Source organism: Neopsephotus bourkii, unplaced genomic scaffold (genome assembly GCF_033783945.1).
Source record: "Neopsephotus bourkii isolate Nb327-2 ecotype Australia unplaced genomic scaffold, CSIRO-AGI_Nbou_v1 NB_1675, whole genome shotgun sequence".
In the NCBI taxonomy this organism is placed as follows: Eukaryota; Metazoa; Chordata; class Aves; order Psittaciformes; family Psittacidae; genus Neopsephotus; species Neopsephotus bourkii.
In genome coordinates, this window is record NW_026902149.1 from 633,160 (window position 1) to 649,311 (window position 16,152).

Sequence of the window (16,152 nt, forward strand, 5' to 3'; positions counted from 1 at the left end):
TCCTGTTCACAGAGAGGAAATTAACTATAATTCCTCAGTATATTAATTTTGCCAATGCCTTTACTCTTCAAAATAAACAGGGAACACCTGACCCCATCACCTACACTCCAAACGTGAAGTGGAGAAAAGACACTCTGGATTTAGTACCCAATAAGATGTACTGTCCCTGCTCAAAGAGGTACATCACAAGAAAAAAACAAAGCCCTGAAGTGAACAATACCTTTGCTTCTTCTGCCATTTTCTTGTCTTCATCAACCTCCTCAGCCTTGGCAACATAGTCCTCTCCTTGATGCTTCCTTCTCTTCTGCTTGGGGGCCATGAAACCTTGCAGAAACTTCTTAACAACACCAGCTTGGAGTGCAATCACACACTCTCCAAAATCCTTCAGGCTCTCTAGTGAGTATACCTGTTAGGAGGAGGATATGGTCATGTAACAGCTGATGTTACTCTCCCTTTTGTTTTAGGTAGGTCTCTCCTGCAAATGGATACATAGGATTCTTAATGCAATGTCGTTATCTACCATACTTGGGTTGTGGAATCAGCGTATTGCTGCTGCTTCTGGTACAGTTCAGATACAGCTGATCGTGCATAATACTGATCAGAAAAAAGCATCATGCCTTGAAAAAACAAATGAACAAACAAAAAACCAAACACACCAGAATTCCCCCAAAACTCAAATCCATGACTAAAATGACTAAGCCATTCTTCCACTCCTTTAGTGACTTAACTATTCCCCTCCTTTTAACACTTACAGTTTCATCTGCAAGTGGAATTCTCTACAGTGACTCAGGATGTAGCCTCACCACAGCTTTAACTATTTCAAGCCAACATCATTTGGCAGGAGGAGCACACGCTAATCATGGGAGTGTGTATTCTACCCACACCAGGCAGATCTACCCCCTCCTACAGACACTCAGTGCACCAGTAATTCTCACACAAGTCTGGCTGTACTAGCCAGCCCACCAAGATTTCATACCTCAGTTAACTACACAGTAGCTTTCTCATGCTGATATACCCATGAAAAGAACATCCTTTAGGTCCTGGAACTGGGACATAACCATCATCCCAAGGCTAAAGTGGTCTAAGTTTACAAAAAACCCCAAAACCTCCAAACTGGAAAACTGCTCTCACCAAGATACACTGGCTTTGATGCAGAAGCTAAAAAATGAAATACAAAGAGGTCTGCTAATGCTCCATAAAGAAGTTCACTACTAGATGAAGGAGATAGGACAAGTTAACAGCTGTGCAGGACACCTAGCTCCCACCTACACCAAACAGGCCTCAAGCCAGCAGCTGTGTAATCTTGAAATAAAGAGTTTAAAAAGAAAGGGCACGAGAAAACTGATTGTCCTGATCTTCTTGTCTGAGGACAGCAAGAGTCAAGACGTTCTACACAAAGTGCTCATGCTTGTCTTGCTCAGTACTACTTTTGCCTGTTCACTCACTCTTGCTTCATATTCTGGTGTCACGTCAACATATCCCAGGCCTCCTTTCTGCAGCCGAGTTGCAACCTCAATTAGATCACTTCGGAGGTAGTTCAGCAGTTCCTGGTTGCCATCACAGGATTTGAGGCCCAAGTTCTGTTTCCGAGCCAAATGGATAGAATGTGTGATGTCCTGATACCTGGAAAATCAAGACCAACCTTTGAATACACACAGGCTCCTGCTCCATGAGCTGTGGGGGTACTGGAGCAAGAACGGTATCCCCTGTGATCGCCAGGCTCCACCAGTGCATAACGTTCTTTGAAAGATACTGGAAAGCACGTGGCAGTTCTGGCTCTGCATGAAAAAGCTCTGCCTTTGTTTCCAGCTCCAAGGAGGAGTTTCAAGACTGACAGAACCTCTTCAGAGCTGAGAGCATTGGTTATCAACAACCTGCAGTTACTGCTCAAGAAAACCAGCAATTTCTCATCCTCAGTATCCTCCCCTCTTCAGCACAGGCACAATCAAGACAAAGTGCAGAACGCTACTGCAGGAATGGAAATGATTGCTATGAGAAGGATACGCTTTGACTTGGAGGCACATGGAGGATAAAAAAGGAGCAGGCTCACCTTTTCTCCAAACGCTCCTTGAGCTGGCTCTCTCTTACTCCTTGTGGGTGCAGGCAATCCAGCAGCTCATCCAAATCCTTCTGATTGTCACAGAGAAACCTGAAAGACAGAACACGTACCAGCATCAGTCAGTGTGTTTCTTTGTCAAGACAACTCCTCCTCCCAAATGGTGCACAAGTATTAGAGGGCAGGGATGACAAGTAACCTATATCCCAACCCATGGAGCAAGGTGAAATGCTTCCAGTAATGCTGGCATAGAAGTTTCCTGACTCAGACAGGCCTCATTTCCAGGTCCCCAAACGTAGTGAAATCCAGGGTAAGAAAATCAAAATAAACACAGAACTGATTTTCTAGATTTTTCCTTGTAAAATGTATTGAACACTGGCACTTGAATTCAGTCATCTACCCCAGGGATTAGATCTACTAAGTTGCAGTCTGTTTAAGTAATCTGAAACATCATTTGAGAAGTACCAGGGAAGATGAACATGCCATACACTGCACAGCGCAGCAATTCAATTGCTCTTTATGCAGACCCTTTAACTTCTGTTCACACAAGAAGTCCCCATATTACCACAGGGTATGTCCTGACTCATTATCATGCCAGTACATGATGAGGATTTGTGACTGTGAAGTCCATGCTCTCTACAAGTACAGAAGTCCTTCTTGCTAAAAAGCTTGCCTTAACTTGAAACCTCAAATGCAGTAAATGAAACCCACTCATTGGTTTTCTCATTGGCTTTAGACCTCTCTGCTAAGGAGGTCCTTGAGGCCAGCAGCAGTAACCCAGCAGTTAGCTGGATCTAAAAAAGGAAAGCTCTTGCAGCTATCTACATGAGGCATCCTCTCTGCAGTTCCAGAGCACAACCAATTCTTAATGCTGGGCTGTAGATTTAAGCTAACTTTCAGACAGCCTGAATTTCTGCTCTTTTCCTCTTTTCTTCCCCCCCCAACTCCACCCTAGGATGCCACAGAGCCTCCTCACCTGGTGGAGAACAAAGCCTGTCTGAGCTGTAGAGCTCATTTACAGCAAATGAGACTGACCACATCTCCCAGAAGAGAACTGCTCCTTAGAGGAGGGAAGTGAGGGAGCAGCAACATCAACCTCTTATGGAAACAACTGCAATGACCACTATGCGATCCTCACCAGACGCAAAGAGGACTCCAGATCTAAATCTTCTTCTTAGGCACAAACTCAGATGAGCCAAGCAACAACTAGAGAAAGTTGTTCTGGCTCCTCCTGGAATAACAGTGTTCACAATGCTTATTTTTCTGGCAGAAATACTTACTAAGTATCATACCTGAAAAGAATATATTTCAGAGTTTTCATGGACTCCTACTAGGGGAATGGCTTCACAATCTGCACTCAGTTAGAAAACTGATTACTGTAATCAAACATAGGATTCATTGTTTAAAAATGGAGAAAAAAGAGTTTCTTGCCAGTCACATGCTTCAATACACTCCATCCTCACTTTGCACACTGGGATCAAATCTGCTGGCCACCACTACCCTCCACGTACCCTCCCTGTGAGAAAACAGGACAGAACGGCTCTAGGTCTCTCACCCACGAGAGCCTACCACAGGCACTTCAAATGTTGCAGCCATGGGATCTGACATGCAATTCCCAGATTCACTGGAAGGTCTTCCGACCGACCACTGCAATGACTTGTGTTTCTAAGTCTACTGGACTTCTGCTAAATAAAAGAGAAATTTCCTAGAATATTTGCTATCAAACCAACCCAAACCATTCTATGAAATTGCTTCCATTCACCTGAGGCACACCTTGGGATTGGTCCTAAGCCCTATTTCAGTATGAAGAATCTGTCATGATACAGGAATAGCATGAACCAAGCTTCAAAAGAGTTGCCCTGCAGATACCCAGCAAAGGACTATTCCTTGGGCATGCTGAGAAGGTTGCCTAGGTCATGATGGCAATACACCACTGGATCCGGCTGGAAAAATATCCAAAATGACCACGTCTGAGCCTTCTCAGCTTCCTCCCACAGCTGCAACTCTAAGGTGGGAATCCCCTGCACTCTTCAGTCTTACTGTAAAAATGAAAGGGCCCTGGAAGCAGTCAGCACACGGCACTTGGATTCTCCAGGGTTATGTGGCTTGGGGAAAGACAGCACAGGCTGCCACCAGTGTGAGAAAGGAGCTATCGTCCTCTCATGGTAGAGCTAAGACTTAGCACAACTTTGCTCCTGCTGAAAACAGGGCAGGAAGTAGAACATCTGCAACAGGTACTTGAGCCTTCCCAATTTGCCCTGAGAGCTGGAACTGGAATTTCTGGAAGACAGACCTGTTCTATAGCAGCTTGAACTCCAATGTGCAAAATACAAACATATCAAAGAGGCACCTGTGCTGGTTTGAGAGGTGACACCTTGCTGCTCTGTGCAGCCACAGCTCCTGGCTCTCAACTCAGCTCCATGCTCTCCATCCTACCTAAAGAAACCACCTGCACCTCCAGCTAGGGCTCAGCCAACAGAAGGCCAGGCACATGGATAGAGTAGGGCAGAGCTTGCATTTTGAACATGAGAGGCAACAGGACTATGCGCTTGTGGCTCTTGATAAGGAGGGGAAGCCAACTGGTGCCTTTCATGTGGTCTGACACAGAATTTACTAATACAACCTAGAGTGATGGGAAAGATGCCTTTGGGAGTCAAGACCACACAGAGGTCTTCAGACTGATCAGTACGCACATTAGGTTGAACAGTCCTGCCTGTTCTCAGGCTACAAGGGACAGAGAAAGGTCTAAAACCTGGACTGAAGACTAGGGAATGAAGAAATCAAGAGGACAACACCTAGAGGAGCCCAGAATCTGTACCTGCTCTGGAGGGTCGGTAGAAACAGGGAAACTCCATCTGTAGAATATAGGTGTGAGAATGGAGTCTGTTAGCACCCACTCATGGTTAACTCACTGTCTGCGGAGGGGACCCCCCATATCGTGGTGTATTCCTGATAGATGAAGAACAATGGGAGTTACTCTGCAGAGATGCCACTGCTGCCAAAATTCAACTGCATTCTGATCAGGATGAGCAAGAAGTCTCCTGCACACTGATACACGGTGATCAATCTGTGGCTTTTGCAGGGAAGCCCAGTACATACAGAGCTCCCCTAGTACCACAGGACAGAAAGAGACATTTCCAGGGACCACATGCCCAGAAGTTTCAAACGGAAAGATTTTTTTAATAAGCATCAACATCAGTGGAAGTGGCTAACATTGTAAGAAATGGGACTGGTGCATCTGTCTGGAGAGGGCAGAAGTAACCAAGCTTTTATGATTCTGAATGAGAACAATGGTTCAGCCTCTGCACTTTTAGGACAGAACACCAGGCCCTCTTCTTTTGGGGGACAAATTACTGAAAGCAGAAACCACTTGCATGAGATACTGTTTCTGTAACTCTTGGCAGAAGTATGGAAATTATTTCTCCCTTTATCAATAACCTACCACCTCCCATTCTCAAGGAGCAAAGGAGCAGTTTATGTGAAATCCAACCATTCACAGTGTTAATTTGGTGTTAACTTTAAAGTCTCATCACTCTAGAGCTTAAAAGGGTAAAGCTAAAGATGCTCTACGTGCACTGTGAGGCTACTCTCAATCCCATGTTAGATGTATGACTAGGAAAGAGACACACGGCAGGAGGTAAAGCAGGACACAAGAAAGGAGACTTATGCAGCACATGCTAACATCACGAGTTACAGCTCAGCAAGTCCTTGTACCTAAACCATAGGGAACGGAGGTATCCAAGGACCTTAGCAGTCTCAAGGATTCCCAGGGTGCACAAGGACAATGTGCAAAGAGCAGCCAAGGAGGAGACTCTTCCATACCCATCTGTGCTCATGGGAGTCCTTGAGATTGGAGAGATCAATGGCCAAGGATAAAATGAAGTAATGGGAATCTGGATTTCCTCAGAGGGGAGTTGTACTTACTGTCTATCCCTGAAATAACAGCTCTTAGGTTGGCACTTGTATTTTTGTACAAGCTGACCTGTAAATGGCGACAGCTGTCAGACAGGTTCTTAGCAAACCTAACTAACAGCTCTTTGCAGTTCCAAAGCTTTAAGTAAGTCTTTCAGCTGAGGAAGCTAAAATGGCTTTAGGTTGCCCTGTCATTTAAGAGAAAGCCATGCAGACAGCACAGAAGAATGCTAGAACTGGTTATGTTTCCTTTGAAAAGCTGCCACTGTGCCCCCCACTCACTTGAAGGGGTGAAGGCCTGCATCTTCCAACTGCACCGCTCTACCCATCGACATCCTGACACTGCCAACCTGCCTGGCATAACACCACACACAGGCATGATCCTCTCAGTGAAGAGCCAGCACATGCTGGGGCTGTTAAAAGGTCTTCCCAGCAGGTACCAAAAAGGACAGAAATCAAAGACACTAGGACAAAAAAAAACAACCCATCCACCAGCTCAGCATCTTATTTCTGAGTGAAGAATGGGCAGAGCAGGGATGCAGTGACATTTCTTTGATATGCCCCCACAGATTTCAGCATCTGTAGGTTTGAGGACCTCCTTAGGTGCCAAGACAAGAACCTTTGTGCTTAACACTCCCCAGTAAGCTCCTCTTGCAGCAATTTGTCCAATAGGTGCTTTGAACAGGGACGGACTTGGAGATCCCCAGCAGCTGGTAACAGCTGCAAGATCTGAAGTGGTACTTCCTTCTCTATTTCAAACCTGCCATTTGCTAGTTTAATTTCCTGATCACTTTGTTCTGTATCAAAAGGGAATCCTCTTTCTTTAGGAGACTTCCATGTTCTCCTCCTGTAGCACTCCCCACCTCTGCTGAACATAAAAATTAGAGTATTTAGGCAATTACTGACTCATGAGAAGAGCTTCCCCCTTATCCTAAAACAGGCCCAGGAACAACAGATATTGGGAAGCAAGACTGTTCCCCAAGGAAAAGAACAAAATGAACTGTTTCACTCTTAGTCTGTACTGTATCATCCTTTTTATTTCCTTAATGTAGACCCATGTAAATCTCTCTGAAAGCACTTAAGGCTTTTGGTTGCCATATTGAGCTTTTTATTTTTTATTTAATTCTAAACAGTTCTTTTTGTTGCCTTAAAAAAAAAAAAGAGAGAAAAAAAGGAGAACCCACATATTATGGTCACTTCATCCAAAGCAGCTTTTTGTAACAGAATAACTCTGTCCTGAGAGCACACAGGACCTGTTCCAGGAGCTCCTGATCCTGGAATGGATGCCTGGTTGTTCTGTAAAGCACTCCCAACCTCTGTAACCACTCTTATCTCCCCCAGTGTGTCACTGACAATTGCCAACCTAACTGAGCAAGTCAGCACTGTCATGTAAAACACAATGTTTTCTCAAGGTCAGCCTGGAATTACAAGTTACAGGGATTCTGTGTCGCTTAACTCATCCAGTTTAGCTGTATCTTGACTTCAGTTCATAGCAACATGCACTATTAATTTAAGCTACTGTTTTCCTTATATAACTCATCCTACTGGAACACAGTAAATGCATGTTGCTGCTAAATGAAGATCACGTATTACAAGAGGCAGTTCGCAGAGCAGAGAGGACTTCCCTGTGGTCCATACAGTTCTCTATGATTTCCCATTTAGCACCCTAGGAAAGCCCAACTACTTGAGATATGCTGTCGTGACAAGATGTACACAGGGTCGTTCAGCCTGGAGACTGCAAAGCTCCCAGGAGACCTTACTGTGGCCTTTCAGTACCTTAAGGGGGCCTACAAGAAATCTGGAGAGGGACTTCTGACAAGGGCCTGTAGGGACAGGCCAAGGGGAATGGCTTGAACCTGCCCGAGGGGAGACTGAGCTGAGCTCTTAGGCAGAAGCTCTTCCCTGGGAGGGTGCTGAGGCGCTGGCACAGGGTGCCCAGAGAAGCTGTGGCTGCCCCACCCCTGGCAGTGTTCAAGGCCAGGTTGGACACAGGGGCTTGTAGCAAGATGCTCCAGTGGAAGGTGCTCCTGCCCGTGGCAGGGGCTGGAAAAGGATGAGCTTTAAGGTCCCTTCCAACCCAAACTATTCTGTGATTCTGTGATGGCTAGACTGAGAAAGGAAGGACAGATTTGTCATGGCAATATTGACAGAGTGAAAGTGTGCACAGGAAACACCACTCTCTCCTACAGCCTGCCAGCAGTGAAAGAGAAGGGGCAGAAAACTACAGAGAACGAGTACTCAGTACTGATTGTTTAGATGAATGAAAGCATCTACCCATCTCAGTCTCTTTGACAGTTTCTGGGGGGGACAGGAACATCACTAGTAAAGTAGTTCTGACTCACGGCATTGAAACTATGCTTTGGAGCTGGTGGTACTTATCAAAGATTAAGCAAGTCCACTTTGTGGGTCAAAGGTAGAAAACTGGGGAAAAGCCACTGTTATCTAGAAAAATGAAGAGTCCTTCACAAGCAGTTTAGTAGATGAAGGTGTAGTCATTATTTCCTGGCCTGGAGACACCACTTATCAGTCCTCAGTACACAGAGCAACAGTTAACACTGGAGATTTTCTTTAAAGATACAAGACATTGGTAGGGCAAATTACTGGAACAAGTCACAGTCACACATGCTCAAAGTGAGAGGTTTAGATCTGACTCACTTGGAAGACACAGGTGGCTATTGCTTGGCACTGGGAAGCACTGAAGGGTAACAGGCTATCAACGTGGCAGGATGATTTTGCCAAGCTATAATTCTCACTAGGAACAAAAATCAAGTTGATATGGTGCTACAGGAGAACAAACGGACACCACTAGAGTCTGCTGTGAAGACACTGACAAGGAGCTGGGGGATGGCTCTGCATGCCTCACATCGTACAAGAACATGCAGGATACAGGCCTGTCTCCAAAGATCTCAATGAAGACTTTAATTTCATGTGCTTAAAGACCCCATGTGCCACAATTCAGGTCTGCTGAGATGAACCATGAAAGAAAACCCAGATACACTTTGCTAGGCCACTGCTTCCCTCCTCTGTTCTGGGTGTTTTGGTTTTGTTCACTTCCTAATACCGAAAGAAGTACACAACAATTCTGTTAAATTAATACTTCTCCTGAATAGGAAGTATTTTAAAAGCAATATATCTAAACAGTATTTTACCAGCTTAATTCATACTGGCTCTGATGGATGAGATTGCTTATAACAGTTCCACTGGCTCTTGGGACTGGCTGCCCTATTAGCCACTCACTACTAGTGCTAATACCAGTAACAGCCTGGGGAGCTGCTGAAGTGATCCAGCTGTTGAGTATTGGAAGAGTGGTGGTATAGAGTAGGGTCTATCAAAAGAAATGGGTCTTGTTTCCTCATCTCTGCCCTGTGAGTCCCTGGCAGCTACCAAAGCTGTGTTACCATAAGTTCTGTCCCTGCTTGGGCACAGTGGTCTCCGCGGGCAGGTCTGCAGTGTGCACAGGCCTGTGTACTTTGCTCACTCTGCCATCAGCAGCTGTGCTCTTCCGCTTGTCTGCAAGAGAAAAAACACAAACTTGAGTGGCTTCTTCTCCTTCCCCCCCAGCAACCATGTGTGTTCTGCACAAACTAACCTACCTCCGGGGCAGGGTTTATACCCAGCATCTACGTGTCTGGGAGGGAAAACTAATCCAGTATTACCTCATGGTATATGCATTTATAGACACTAACAGAAAACTGTAACAGAATCTCAAAGAAAATACTGCATCTGAAAGCACACACATGAAATTCAGAAAAGCATTCCTGCTATTTTAAACACATAAAACTGGTTTTGCTTTTTAGCTATACGCTTACAAAATACGTTTGGAACCGAGTTATAAACAACATGTATTCATATTTCAGAGCATCTTAGATAACAACCTGACATGAATTTTATCCTTTGCTTGTTAAGCTTTAAAAGGAATATGCGGAAATACTCAAGCAGCAGGTAAGAAATGGAAGCAGGCTGGTGTACAGAGGCAGTGTTGGGCTAGAGTTGAAAGAGTTCACATAAGAAATTCCACCCATCTGGGACCACTGAGTGGTACCACCTCCAACTTGACAAGCTACAGACAGCTAGGTTTGTCCTGACCCATTCTTCTGTACATGCCTACTCTGCTAATGCCCAAAGCACTACTGCTGGAGCTCTGATATAACCCAATGCACCCATCACATGCAGTGTCATTGCAGGTGGACTCAGTGCCAGCTTCTGCTGCTTCAAAAGCAAGAAGCGAGCAGGACCGAAAGGACTGAAACTGCATCAGATTACAGCATGCTCTTCCGTACCAAGAACTATTTCCACAGGAAAGCGTTGCTCCCCTCCCCACAGGTTGATTTTTGTGCATGCCCAAGCTCTGCCTGCAAGGCTCCACCTCACAGGCTCCAGGCACAACTACAGAAGGAGCACCAGAACTTCAGCCACCTGCTGCACCTCACCTGCACATTCAGTACAAGGGGAACAGCAGGCTAGAGAACATGTGCAAGAGGACTGTTCGCCCAAATGGTCTCCATCAGCAAAGCTATCGCTATGTATGAGATACCTACAGCTCAGTACTATTTCACAGGTTAATCTGGGGCTCTTGCATCAACCTCACTGCTTTTAAGAGAGGCTGGTTGTATCCTGTGGCCCTCATGTGGTACATTGTGGGCAGTCCCAGACTTGCAGCAGCAGGACAGAGCATCATGAGCAGACTCTCTTGTGTATAGGCTTCTAGGGTTTAAAGAAGGCTTAAATCAGAGCATCCCCATGAAAACACTCAGACTAGACAGTTCTTTCACATCCACAAATCCATTCAGACAGCCCGACAGCAACAAAGGAAGCACCTACAGAGAGGCAAGCTGATCATACCTCCTGGGCTGTAGTCCTTTTTAAAATCTTCTTTTTTCTGATGGGGAAGGATGAATCTGTAGTCTATACTGTCATGCACCCAGCCCTTCTCAATGAACAAGCCAGGAACCTCATCTGAAAACAGCCAATACCTGTAGGAAACACACATGTTAACATGTCCTGTCTCCTCTCCTGGCTAGGTACATACATCTGCTTTTATTGGCATAGAAAAGCATCTACGTGCTTGAGTCAAAGACTGGATGCATTTATATCTTCATATTAGCGCAGCTGAGAAGCATGGATCACTTTCATTAGAATCCACTCTAAGAGCATTCTTGCACAACAAACATGAAAAACAAGAAGATAGTAATTTGGTTATTCAGCAATCACAGAATCATAGGATAGTTCAGATTGGAAGGGACCTTAAAGCTCATCCAGCTCCAACCCCTGCCATGAGCAGGGACCCCTTCCACTGGAGCAGCTTGCTCCAAGCCCCTGTGTCCAACCTGGCCTTGAGCACTGCCAGGGATGGGGCAGCCACAGCTTCTCTGGGCACCCTGTGCCAGCGCCTCAGCACCCTCACAGGGAAGAGCTTCTGCCTAAGAGCTCATCTCAGTCTCCCCTCAGGCAGGTTCAAGCCATTCTCCTTGGCCTGTCCCTACAGGCCCTTGTCCCAAGCCCCTCTCCAGGTTTCCTGCAGCCCCTTTAGGCACTGGAGCTGCTCTAAGGTCTCCCCTTCAGGAGCCTTCTCTTCTCCAGGCTGCCCCAGCCCAGCTCTCTCAGCCTGGCTCCAGAGCAGAGCTGCTCCAGCCCTCACAGCATCTCCGTGGCCTCCTCTGGCCTCGTTCCAACAGCTCCACGTCCCTCTTGTGCTGTTGCCCCACACATGCTCTCTTGAGCTCTATCAGGACTGCAGGTGGGTCTCACCAGAGTGAAGCAGAGGGGCGGAATCCTGCTTGTCACACCCCTTTTAATGCAAGCAAGCCAGAGCTCCACCAGGTGGACCCTGACCCCCACAGGAAGCCCTCAACAAGCTGCCAGTGCAATCCAGTGAAGGTTGTTACACCCTATATACACAAAGCTGTCCTTTCTGCTCTCCTGCATGGTTCAATACACAGGGAGTTCTCAACGCCCTTATCAACCACTTCTTGGGGGGTCCTGTCTGATTAAGCTCCTCACAGAGGGCAGAGCTGGCAGCTGGGGATCTGCTCCTTTCCCACCTGTTATGATTGCGATCAGTGCCCACCGGGGTCCTGCGCATCACCAGCTTCGCTTTGGCAATCCCATCCTGGAACGTTTTCTCAGCTGCAGCTTTATGCTTCCGGATTCTTTCTTCCTCTGCTTCTCTCTCCATCCTCACTGTTGGAATTAGTACAGAGAAGTAGTAACTTTCTTCTATCCAGACATCAATATTCTCTTCTATTTGACCACACCATAAACCCAATAAATTACTGGTGACTTTGGTTAATATTCTTTCAGCATAGGCACTCACCCATCATCTTGCTTTCCACCCACCACTCTAGAAAAAGAATCAAGATTTATTAATAAGTCAAGGTATAAGGATTAACTGGGCTGAGAAAAGTGCTAAGTCTGGATAAAACATGCTCACTATCATTCCTCATTCTATATCAACAGTGGCATCCACTGCTGTGCAATCCCATGTAACAACTGGGCCAATGATCTTTACCTACAGCACAAAGTACAACCAGGGCTGCCCAAGGAGTCCAAGCATTGGCAGTGGTGCAGCTGTCACACCGGAGGCCAGCTTGGCTCATGGATGCCTGGACTTCCATAGCCACAGCTACAAGGACCGGTGCCCCCACAACCTCACCTACTGGAACACCAGACCTGGTGCTGTCTCGCAATAGCAACCATATTACACCCCCTCACACCTTATGCTTTCTCACATAGTCTATAATTTGAAGAATGTGAAAATAGAAACCTTAGGTTTCCAACTCATGACAATATTGGGATTTCAGTAGCTGTCAATATCCACACCTGCCGACAAAAAAGAGGGGGAAGAAAAATATGAAGTGGCCTAAATTCTGGCATCCCAGGGGTCCTGAGCCTGGTCACAGGGTCTTACAGAACAAAACATGTGCTTTCACATCTTTAGGTAAGGAGCAAGCTTCTACCAAGAGACAGAACATTAAAGTCAACAGGATTTACACCTCTTGTGATGGTTCAAGAGTCTCTCTCCACTTCTGCCTGTCTGAAGAATAGATGTACTTTCACCAGGACAAAAAGGAACAAAACATCCAACTGAGTCACACTGGCTCTCCAGAGCCTGATTTCAGCCTGACAAAGACCTCACCCCTTCATAACTTGTGCAAAAGGCTGTGGGCAACATTCCTGTGTTCTGAGAAAATGCAAAGTAAAAAACCCAAAAGGAATGATGAAATGAAGACTTCAGAGGTCAAAGCAAGTGTATGGAGGTTGTACACTGGCTGCTGGCCCAGGGAGAAAGCCAGCTTCTTGCTAGGACTTCTCCCAGGGCTACTACCTACTCTCTCACAAACATATTCTGTATCCAGACAGGTTTGGTAACAGTTGATCAACAATACCCAGTAAGTCTCTGAAGTCCTGCCACTGTCATCAGTTCTGACTGATAAGAGGAGACATGCTGAGAAACATACCCTTGCATTTGTTACACCAACTCGCTCTATCAGCTTTTATATAACAACATACCAACAATATACCAATTTATGCTAACTGCAGCATGGCAAAACCATCCTGTGAATCTACGCCTACCAGACACAAGCAGCTGCACAACCCACATCACAGAATCCTAGAATAGTCTGGGTTGGAAGGGACATTAAAGTTCATTCAGTTCCAACCCCTGCCATGGGCAGGGACACCTTGACTGGTGCAGGCTGCTCCAAGCCCCATCCAACCTGAGCCAGTGCCTCACCACCCTCCTAGAATGTCTGTAAACATCAACTCCTCCCTAAACCTTATGACTGCTTCTCTATGTTGAAGTCCTGGAATCAGAATAAGGCACAACAGTCACTCTCACGGTACCTAATGTTTTCTGTCAGCTAAAATCTGAGTCTCACAAACCACATCACGAGACCCATACTACAGGAAGTATCATCCTCACCTTCCACTAGAAGGAGATGGAAGCAATAGGATTTCTCCAAGAATTTCTCCCCTGGACACCTTCTCAAGACTTGCTGCTGCGCCTGATGCTAGCACAAGGGACACCTCCCTCCTCCTCAGAACCCTCCCCTCAAGAGCCAAGACTATAACCAAAACCAGCCATGCTGCCTGCAAACTCCTCAATGCTTACAACCTGGGATACCCTGGGCACTATGAGACAGGTTATTTTTTTCTATCTAACCCAGCTGCAGCATGCATCATCAACTGCCAGAATAAAGAAGAGACAAGGAAAGAACAGAAACTCAGATTTATTTATATGCCAAAACTATTCAATCAAAACGACACCACCTAGACACCAAACACCAAATTAGACACCAAACCAGTGGGTTCCTCCCTGCACCTCACTTTCAGTTATGATGGCAAGCTACTCTCAGCTGGGACTTTCCTCTAGCAGGCTTCATTAGCTGCATAGGCTTCCAGCTTTGCTCTCCTCCAACAGACTGTACAGGAGCTGTTGCTTCATGAAGTGATACGGCAAAGAACAATTAGTGCTGCAGCAGCACAAATGAAAGCAACTTGACTTTCACTATCAAGAAAATACAGATATTGATCATGTTATTTCAACAGGAAGTTCTATACTGAATTCTTTTGAAGTCAAGAAAGAACAAAAAAGGTCCATTTATGCTTTCTTACACTGGGCTCTTTTTTGAGCTGAGACTAGAGAGACAGCACTGGCCTCAACCGTGATAGGTTTTAACTAGAAAGGGGTTGGTGCTCCCCATGTTACAGATGCTACCAGAGCAGTGGAAAGAAACCTCTGACTGTGAGATACATATCTCTAGATATGTAAAAAGCAGCTGATGACAAAAGACCTATTGTGCATTGGTCCATATATATGTATACGAATATAGAACCACTGCGCAATAGGTGTTTTCTCAGCAACTCCTTTTACTTCCCCCAGAGACACTAACATTATTAAAACCAAATGCAACTAAGTGCTGTGAAAGCCAGTACAATGAAAGAGCCTGCAGAGAGCCTGGGCAGCAGCAGGAACACCCTCACGCAGCTCCCACTGTGGTTACAAGTATTTTTCAGATCCTGAAGCCACACCAGCCCCCAGGCCTGAAGTCCTGAGCAGGCTACCCCTGAGCTGCTAACCCGGCAGCCCTAACTGGTGCCTACCAACACTAACCACAATGGTTACTCCAAAAGGCTACCTCTGGGCCCAAAGCAACTACTTACTGGGTAAAAGCAGCCCTGGATGCCTGAAAATGTTGGGGTTTGCTTTGTGGAAAGGAAGCAAGATGAATTCGAACCGTAATGAAAGCCTTAATCCTTCCTTCCCTGCCAGAGGGGCATAGCTTTCCTTGTGGAGTGAATGAATGAATTAAATGAATGAAGAATGGATTAAACTTCCTCAGCATGCAAGCCAAATTATTCTTATCTCCATCAATGTAATCTTGCTTTTCCTCACATATAACTAGCACAAAGCATTAAGTGAGAGCTACAAGAAACAACCAAAGGAGCAATGTCCAAAGTGTATCAAATTTTGCAGTAAAATCTTATCATGAATTTGAACTTGTGGTCAAGCAACTGGAACCCTACAAAACCTGGGGCTGCAGCCCTTCAGCTATAGGCTGTAGCTCTTTGGCATTTTGTTTCTCTGGAGAAGGACAGCACCCCAGATCTTCAGTGGTTTATTGGCACTTCTGAGACTCACAGCTCTTAAAAGAAGGTGTGAAAAATCTATTTACTGCCAGTGTGAGGCCAGTGCCCTTCCTTAGAAGCCTCAGGGTATTACATGCTGATCACCTATTTCTGGTCTCTAGAACAGACACTCCCAGATCCCAGCCAAGGCACAGAAATCATGCTCCATGTGAGACTGTTTCAGAAGGGAACTAACAACCCAGATGAGCTAGGCTGTCCAGTACTCACGTCTGCAGCCAAAAAAATCCCTGACATGTAATTCCAGAGTATTCCGCTCTTCATACTTCACTGTAGCAAAAGGCACTATTTCCCCAGAGGCATATGGAGTCTGGCACTGAAGCTTGTGTTTTACAGAGGTCTGAGCAGACAGCTTATACAACTCCATAACTACTTAAAATGAGAAACTGTAAACTGTGTTGCCCAAGTCCTTATCTGGGAGGTGGGCTGCTGGCATCAGCTTGACAATGTGCATGGCAGCAAGACCAGCAGCAGCTGCAGGACGTAGGTTTTAGACAGGAAGTATCCCCTCTGTACATAAAAGTCAGAAGATATTTGGA

The 16,152-nt window shown here is 45.8% G+C and overlaps 1 protein-coding gene across 1 annotated transcript in view; it reads right to left on the bottom strand.

The window, feature by feature from the left end:
- The window catches only part of BAZ1B (bromodomain adjacent to zinc finger domain 1B), a 49,554-nt gene that overhangs the window by 14,057 nt on the left and 19,345 nt on the right, over nt 1–16,152 (bottom strand). The window contains exons 8-13 of the mRNA XM_061375764.1: nt 12,010–12,148; nt 10,811–10,941; nt 9,367–9,478; nt 2,051–2,149; nt 1,446–1,623; nt 221–406 (exon numbers count right to left, since the gene is read on the bottom strand). Coding sequence (XP_061231748.1) covers nt 221–406; nt 1,446–1,623; nt 2,051–2,149; nt 9,367–9,478; nt 10,811–10,941; nt 12,010–12,148 — 845 coding nt within the window. The remainder of the gene's footprint in view (nt 1–220; nt 407–1,445; nt 1,624–2,050; nt 2,150–9,366; nt 9,479–10,810; nt 10,942–12,009; nt 12,149–16,152) is intronic.